The sequence below is a fragment of the Solanum stenotomum genome, unplaced genomic scaffold (genome assembly GCF_019186545.1).
Source record: "Solanum stenotomum isolate F172 unplaced genomic scaffold, ASM1918654v1 scaffold8438, whole genome shotgun sequence".
NCBI classification, from domain to species: Eukaryota; Viridiplantae; Streptophyta; class Magnoliopsida; order Solanales; family Solanaceae; genus Solanum; species Solanum stenotomum.
Window position 1 is genome coordinate 1 of NW_026037183.1, and position 9,391 is coordinate 9,391.

General features: G+C 32.2%; 1 protein-coding gene across 1 annotated transcript; it reads left to right on the forward strand.

Annotated features, from left to right (window-relative positions):
- Positions 1-3,287: 3,287 nt before the first annotated feature.
- On the forward strand, positions 3,288-4,103 carry LOC125853061 (cell wall / vacuolar inhibitor of fructosidase 2-like). The gene has a single exon (XM_049532735.1). It carries the CDS (start codon positions 3,376-3,378, stop codon positions 3,940-3,942), a length of 567 nt encoding a protein of 188 aa, XP_049388692.1. The 5' UTR covers positions 3,288-3,375; the 3' UTR covers positions 3,943-4,103.
- Positions 4,104-9,391: the final 5,288 nt, after the last annotated feature.

Sequence of the window (9,391 nt, forward strand, 5' to 3'; positions counted from 1 at the left end):
CGACCTCCTAATCGTCTACGCTGGTCTAAGTGGTTTCTCCACCTTCGATGCGATCTCCGGATAGTAACAATTTGAAAACGAAAAGATATAGATTAATCATATGAATATGCATTGATACATTTAATTTTAGAAAGGTAAGAAGCAATAAATTGATCAACATCTTGTACATAATATCAATTAATAAAATATAGGACAGAAAGTGTAATAATCTGTGACATCGATTTACAAATCGAAAGAGTAACCAAACAAAAATATAGGACAAAAAGTGTAATAAAGATAGGATTAATTAAATCATATGCACTAACAATAACGTAATGAATATTTTGTTATGGTTGACCAGTGCATTCACAATAAAAATAAAGAAAAATTAGCAACGAACAATTGTAACAACTAAACAACAAAAAAATGTCATTAGTTTCATTAATTTAATGATAAATTATTAAAGTCGCAGTCGTGTAATTTAGCGATAGGTTAATTCATATTTCTTTATAGTGATTTTAGAATACTATAAAAAGTTACTTGCTTTTCTTTAATTTATTTACTAATTCTTTTAATTATATAGGGTTATTTAATTAAATTACCTTTATATATGATGATTTAATAATGGTCCATTAGCTGACATAAATCTCAACCCACTTGCATAAAAGATTTTATTGACTTTAATTTGATTTGTCAATTCAGATGGTGACAATCTTGCTTTATGAAGGATGGAATTACGTAATATGCACATGCATGATTCACTTTCACAATTATTCACAACTATATATATTTCTTGAATAATGTGATAAAGTTGGATAACAAATTGAAAATTTTAAAAATTTATCAAATAATAAGATTTCTTTCAACATGTTATTTTTCTTCATAGAGATAGCACCAAAATAAAGAAAGAATTTTATAGTAATTATTTAGAGGTAGTAATATAATTATTTCTATATTATATTTACTGTAATAATATTTAATCAACACTTTATAAATATGATTAATTATAACTAACAGTATGCTAAAAGCTTTAATAACTCTGAATACAATGACATTATCATTGTTTCCACTAAAAAAATTATACTGTTTCTGATTCTTGAATTTTATGCTAGCTTTTATTATATACTTTGTAAGTTTTCCACTGCATTCCTCCATTATTATTCAAAAAAGATAAAGAGGAAATTATTTTTTATGATCCGTTATAATTTGAATATATGAAAGAAAATGATCATATGAAGAATATATATTACGATTATATTTTTGTTAAAAAGAATATACAATTAAAGGAATATTTAAATGTACCATGCATAAGATCGATTATTGAAAAATAACAAATGAAAACGTTCGAAAGGGAATCAGTAATTTTAGAGATCAATTTAAAAGTTATGATTGTTCATATTAAAGAGATCAGTTGTCCTTTAATTGACATATGTGACACTAACATAACCGAAAATCTAAAATTATGATAGAGAAATAAACATTGAATCTAACTCAAACACAAAAAATAAGAATTATCTAAATCATATTAACAGGATCATTCGTCCATTGAATGATTGATGTGACCAGAGACAGAATTAGGTGGGGGTTCACAGTAGCTTTTCTGTAGATCCTATATTTGTACTAGAAAATTAATTAAATATTTATATATATTAATTTGTGAACCCTAACAAAGTTGATTGACGGTTATTAACGAAATTTAGAACCCCAAGACTAAACAAGATCTAGCGTAGACAATTTAACATAACCAAACATCTGAAATCATGATAGAAAAATAAATAACCGAATTTAACTCAAACTCAAGAGTTAATTCAAAAAATAAGAATTATCTAAATTATATTAAAAAGATCACTCATCTTTTGAATGACTGATGAGAGTACACTCTTTCACACCCCCTCACGCCCAAGAATAAACAAGAGCTAGCATAGACAATTTAACATAACTCAACATCTAAAATCATGATAGAAAAATAAACACTAAATCTAACGTAACTCATAAAACAAGAATATCTAAATCATATTAACGAGATCATTCAACCCAACAATGGACCTTTCACCTCAAAAGTACTTGGAAAGTGGGTCATGTGTTCATGAAGTAGCTAAACCCTAGTATAAAAGAAACAAATATTCTAGACATGACTAATTGAAGGGGTCCATATTTTTCTAACAGTGTTTCCCGTGAACTCATTTTGGAAAGTAGGCAACTTCCAAAAAGAGCCTATTAATTGTTACATACAACTAGGAGAAAACCTACAAAAACGACTAAAAAGTCCATAATTTATATTGGTACCATAGTTCGATAATGACAAACAGATAGATCACAAAATATAACCAGTATACAAATTTTATAGGATTGGAATTATTGAAACACTTAAAAATAAATTGAGTCGTAGTGAAGTGATAAATACTTTTTTTATTTTTAATCAAAAGTCTTGAATTTGAGGTGTACAAAATCACTTTCATTAGAAATTGTTTTATTTTTTAATATGAGACATTTCTACACGAATTTAATTTATATCAAATCTCAATATGAATACCGGACGTAGTTTAGAGTACAAGAAAACTTATTAGTGACAAACTAGGCCAGTAGGTCACTAGTAGGTCTCATTGAGATGAAATATTCTTGAATAGATATCAAGAAAATAATTACTAAACCAAGAAATTATGCAAAATGGGGAATGAAAAGATCTTCTAGTTCATTACAGGGAATGAGATTTTCAACTTTTCTTCATTGTCAAAATTAGTTTTACCTCAAATTATATTGTCAACGCTCTAAATATCCAGCCTTGGATGTTGAAGAATGAAAAAGTCACACATCGATAATTAATGAGATGAGTAGTCTCTAGTTAGTTTAATTTGAGGTTGAAATAACTCAATATTTATTTACTTTACACTAACCAAGATTCTTTTCATGCTCAGTATAAGTGGAAGGATCACATTCATTCCACCAAAACCCACTATTTCCCATTTTTCTCCTAACACATTTTATATATACTCATCTTTCTTATTCCATTCATGGGACCTTCATTCTACGATGAGACAATAGGTTAAACTCTTTCATGTACTCTCATATAAATTTTGAAAAAACCTTGTTTTAGATTTTTAAACTTATTTATGACTTCTGCTTCGACATCATTTGGTAGAAATTAATCCCTAAACTTCAAAAATAATCCCTATTCCCATTTAGAAAATTTCTAAAAAGTAACTCCCCATAAAGTGTATTTCTAGTTTTCCTATTCCCCACTTAGTAATTCACCTTAGTATAAAAGATAAAGCAACCCCCTTTTCATATAACAATATATTCTTTCTTTACTACACCAATAAATCTAACATCAAATCCCTTTTCATATACCTCTTCAAATTCAAAACAAGAAAAAAATATTTGAAAAAGCAAATCAATATGCCTTCTAATTTCCACTTCTTATTGATTCTTGTTTTCTTGTTTTCACTTCAATTACCAACAATTTCCACCTCATCATCATCAATTGATTTGATTCAACAAACATGTAAGAACACAAAATACTATGATCTTTGTGTATCATCTCTCAAATCAGATTCCACAAGTCTCAAAGCAGACACAAAAGGGTTAGCAACTATCATGGTCAAAATTGGAATGGTCAATGCCACAGCCACAAACACTTTTCTTTCTTCACATGAATTAGTACTTAACACTACTAATTACACAAATAATGATTTGGTATTAATGAAGAAACTCCTCAAAGATTGTGCTGATAAATATGCATTAGCTACTAATGCACTTCAAGATTCACTTCAAGATTTGAATAATGAAGTTTATGACTATGCTTACCTGCATGTTATGGCGGCTGCGGATTATCCTAATGTTTGTCATAATGGATTTAAGAGGAATCCAAGATTGGATTATCCAACTCAACTTGCTATTAGGGAAGATGGATTTAAACATATTTGTGATGTGGTTTTAGGTATTCTTGATGCTCTTGGTTGGTGAAAAAAAATAATCCTTTTTTAATTTATTGTTTTTTTTTTTCTCATGTTATATGAAATGTAAATTTTTTCTATTATTTTGTGTTTGGTTTGTCTTTGTCTATGTGTAGATTTAAAGAAATGAGGATTTGTATGTTGCCTTTAATTGTTTACTCTTTTTATTCAGACTTTACCTTTCTATGCAAGGCACTTTTAGTCTATGAGATTTGAATTATATATTTTTTAATTTATTGAGTTATGAATATATTATTTATATATATTAAATAAGTTTTTAAATATAAATATAAAATTGAAATCAAAATTATTAAAAGTGGTTAAATTTGACATTTGAATGATGCTTATCCCCTGCTTCTATATCCCAATGTATATAAATTATTTTTTTCTTATAAAGGGTGATCAATAGTCAATCATAATTTGTTACTTAATTGATTTCTTTTACCAAATCTATTTGACTATTAACTTCGAAAAAAGGAAAGAAAGCAAAAAAGTGGGAAGATTTTCCCACTACCAATTGTCTATTTTCCCTGCGGTATGGCTGATCGGTGATTACTAGCGAGTTCGGCTTTAAGCAGGCGAGTTGTAGCCTGCAATCCGAATCAAGGACGAGTAGTTGACTGACTTTTGAAAAACGTGAAAGAAATTTTGTAACCGCTTAGAGAGCGCATTTGAGGCTAGTTCGGAAAAATTCAATCACGCTCGCTTACAGCCTTATCTTTCACCTAGATCTAGAGCTACTGCTTCAAGAATCAACTGAGCTCAGGAAGTCAGGTTAAGACGTCGACTTTGACAAGGGAGATGAAAAAGAATTCATGTCTTTAGAAGTAAATCTCATTCTTTTCTTCTTCTGCCTAAATGATTTTTCGTTTCAGTTCATGTGACAATTTTTTTCTTTTAATTCGTTTAATAAAATGAAAAATAAATAAATTATCCTAACAGTTTCAACAATCCTCCTTTCTTTTTTTGTACTTGCAATTGTTTATCTATATTTATATCTATATCTATCTATTCTCATTTATCCAAGAATAAGTTTTGAATTAGTCATTAATCTTTTTGAAGGTTTTGCGAACTTGGCATTTACTCGTAGATGTTGAAATAAATTGAAACGGAAGGAGTATATATATTCTTTTTAAAATTCATTGTTGTTTTATACATTTACATGGAACAAAAATATAAATGGCACTTTTCAAAAATCACATAAAAAAGTACTCTAACAATGACATTCTCACGCAATTTTTTCATAGGATTTGCTTCATTGTAAAGAGTGGATACTTTAGCAGCTGACACTTAGTATTTAATTGTGAACTTCATCGCTAAATTGTTCATAGCTAGCCAAATTAGAATTTGTCCATCGTTAATTTTTGTTAGCTAGCTATCTAGGAGATCATAACGATAAATAGGGCAAGTATGAGCCTACTTTAACCAAGTTTTAAAGCAATATCTATGAAACATATGTGCGCAAAGCGTGATATATTCATCATCAACCTCAATTCTGTTGGGTTTAGGATCTTTTTCCCTTCCTATGTGGATAAATAAAGTCTTATTAGGACCAGCTCACTTTAGCCCATAACCCAAATATTATGTGGTATATATATACGGCTTATTTGGTCTTATTTTCAGAAACACAAGAGAGAAAAATCAAGAGAAATTTGTTTTAGAGATTGAGAGAAAAAGAGAAAAATCCCGTTTTTACTTCTGGAATTTTCTGCTCAGGCTGTCCGCTTCAGACAGAGTTTTCTACTCCGTTAACCGTTGGATCGTGCTCAAATTTGAACTGGGAGTTCTCAGAATCTGGTTCTTTCAATTCAACAGTGGAGATCGGATTTGAAGGTCTTTAGCTTCTGATATTGGGGCATGAACAGTAGCGCATTTTTGGGTGAAATCTCTTCTTTAATTCTCTAGTTTTGGTGCAATCTTGATTTGTTGTTGTTCGTTGTTTGGCGCTTGTTTTGTGGCCAAATTTGGAGAACAATTTTGTAACTCTTGGTGTTTATAGTCGAACTTTTGGTCCTGTGATTTTTTACTCTTCACATCGAAGGGTTTTCCACGTAAATTGTTGTGTCTTGTGTGATTGGGTTATTCTTATCTTGTTGCTTTAGTTTGGTTGATATACTTGCTGTCCATTCCTCATATTGTTTGATTTGGTTTGTCTTCTCTTGGTTCAAATTGAAAGGGAAAGTTTAGATTTGGGTATTATTCCGTTGCTATCATGTCTGACATTCTTGTTAGTGTCTTGCCTTTCCCACCAGGTGAAAATCTTCAAAATGATGAAAATCAAGTTGATATTAAAGATGGTGATCATATTCAGAATGATCAGTATGTCGTTGATGCTCCAGTGCAAGACGATGTGGTTGGTCATCAACCAACTATTATTAATGCTCCAGAGAGTTCTCTTAGAAGATCTACTAGAGAGAAAATACCTTCATCTCGTTATTCTTCTAATGAATATGTACTCTTGACTGATGGGGGAGAACCAGAGAGTTTTGATGAGGCCATGAAAAGTGAAGAAAAAGAAAGGTAGTTTGATGTTGTGGAGGATGAAATGAAGTCTCTACATGATAATCATACCTTCGATTTGGTTATGTTACCTAAAGATCGAAAAGCTTTGAAAAACAGGTGGATTTTTCGGGTGAAATATGAAGATAGTAATCCAGTTCCACGGTACAAGGATAGATTAATTGTGAAGGGTTTTAGCCAGAAAAAAAGGGATTGATTTTGATGAGATATTCTCTCCAGTTGTGAAGATGTCATCCATCCGTGTGGTTCTAGGCTTGGTTGCAAGTCTGAACTTGGAAGTTGAACAGATGGATATTAAAACTGCTTTTCTCCATGGTGACTTGGATGAAGAAATTTATATGGAGCAGCCGGAAGGTTTTGAAGTCAAGGGAAAAGAGAATTATGTTTGCAAATTGAAGAAGAGCTTGTATGGCTTAAAACAAGCTCCCAGGCAATAGTACATGAAGTTTGGTTCTTTTATGAGTCAACAGGGCTTCAAGAAGACTTCTTCAGAACATTGTGTTTTTGTGCAAAAATTCTCTGATGGTGACTTTATTATCGTTTTGCTTTATATTGATGGCATGCTTGTTGTTGGTCATAATGCTTGCAGGATTAAAGAGTTGAATAAGTCTTTTGCTATGAAAGACTTAGGACCAGCAAGACAGATTCTTGGCATGCAGATTGTCCGTGATAGAGATGCTAAGAAGTTGTGGTTGTCACAAGAGAAGTATATTCAGAAAGTAATTTGTAGATTCAACATGGACAAAGCTAAGGTTGTTAATACACCTTTAGCTATGCACTTCAAATTGTGTACTAGACATTGTCCTTCCAGTGATGGTGAGAAGGAAGATATGATGAAAGTTTCTTATGCTTCAGTTGTTGGTAGTTTGATGTATGCAATGGTGTGTACAAGACCAGATATCGCTCATGTTGTTAGTATTGTTGGTCGTCTTCTTTCTAATCCGAGAAGAGAGCATTGGAATGCTGTTAAGTGGATTATGAGATATCTTTGTGGCACTTCTAGTTTAAGTTTGTGTTTTGGTACAGGGAAGCCTATTCTTTGTGGTTACACTGATTCAGACATGGTTGGTGATGTTGTTGCTCGTAAGTCTACTTCATGCTACTTGATTACTTTTGCAGGGGGAGCTGTGTCTTGGCAATCTAGGTTGCAAAAATGTGTTGCTTTATCTACTACAAAGGCTGAGGTTATTGCTGCTGTTGAAGCTTGCAAGGAGTAAATCTGGATGAAGAGAGTTTTGGGGGAACTTGGTTGTGCTCAAGAGAGGTATATGTTTTATTGCGACAGCCAAAGTGCTATTCATCTTGGCAAGAATTCTATATTTCATGGTCAGTCTAAACACATTGATGTGAGGTATCATTGGATTCGAGATGTGCTGGATTCTAAGTTGCTTGAACTTGAAAAGATCCATACCAATGATAATGGTTCCAACATGATGACTAAAGCTTTGCCAAGAGGGAAGTTTGAGGATTGTTGCATGATCGCCGGGATGGCGATCTCCTCCACATAGTTGTGAGGGGGAGAATTGTTGGATTTAGGATCTTTTTTTCCTTCCTATGTGGATAAATAAAAGTTTTATTAGGACCAGCCCACTTTAGCCCATAACCCAAATATTATGTGGCATATATAAGGCTTATTTGGTCTTATTTTCAGAAACACAAGAGAGAAAAATCAAGAGAAATTCGTTTTAGAGATTGAGAGAAAAAGAGAAAAATCACAATTTTGCTTTTGGAAATTTTCTGCTCAGGTAGTCCACTTCAGACAGAGTTTTCTACTTCGTTAACCGTTGGATCGTGCTCAAATTTGAACTGGGAGTTCTCAAAATCTGGTTCGTTCAATTCAACGGTGGAAATCGGATTTGAAGGTCTTTAGCTTCTGATATTGGGGCATGAATAGTAGCGCATTTTTGGGTGAAATCTCTTCTTTAATTCTCTAGTTTTGGTGCAATCTTGATTTGTTGTTGCTCCTTGTTTGGCGCTTGTTTTGTGGCCAATTTTGGAGAACAATTTTGTAACTCTTGGTGTTTATAGTCGAGCTTTTGGTCCTGTGGTTTTTTACTCTTCACATCGAAGGGTTTTCCACGTAAATTGTTGTGTCTTGTGTGATTGGGTTATTCTTATCTTGTTGTTTTAGTTTGGTTGATATACTTGCTGTCCAATCTTCATATTGCTTGATTTGGTTTGTCTTCTCTTTGTTCAAAATGAAAGGGAAAGTTTAGATTTGGTATTATTCCGCTGCTATCCTGTCTGGCATTCTTGTTAGTGTCTTGCCTTTCCCAACGAATTCTCCTTAGCAAGTGCAACATGTATGACTTGGTCCTAACACGTAGCACCTTGATTTTCCGATGTCTTGATAGAAAAGGAAAAATCTCGATAAGAGGATAGCTCGAAACACATGTGATTATGTATTTATGTATGTATATTTTGACATTATGGTGACATAATATGTAGGCTTGGGAAGCCTTATGGTGCCATAATTGAGGTGTTTAGTTATATTATTTACCTAGGAAGGGTAGAAGTAAGGGAATAGAGAAGTGGGGTGGTTAACTTTCATAATGCATGACTTTCTGATTATATATCTACATTATATTATGCGGTAGGTTCGGATCGACCGATGATGCCTATCAGTACGTGTTGTTTGTATTAACACTACTCTTGCTATGTCACTTGGCATAATTTGGTTGCAGGATCAGTTATGTTTCATAGATGCAGACGACAATAATCTCCAACAACTTCCATGTTTCCTTTCCTTATGGTGGGAGTTGTGTCCTATTTTCTTGTATATATTGTACTTCTATCGTAGCTCTTGTACTTGTTAAGACTAGTTTCATTTGGGTGGGGGGGGGGGGGGGTTTTCAGTCTTTTATAAAAAAGGTTTATTTAAAGTTTGTCTTGAAAATTATGTTTTAATGAGTTGTAGTAGTCAATTATTTATTTTCCGC

What these genes read in the sequence shown, in the direction of transcription:
- LOC125853061 (XM_049532735.1), top strand. Translation starts at nt 3,376, where the DNA reads ATGCCTTCTAATTTCCACTTCTTATTGATTCTTGTTTTCTTGTTTTCA.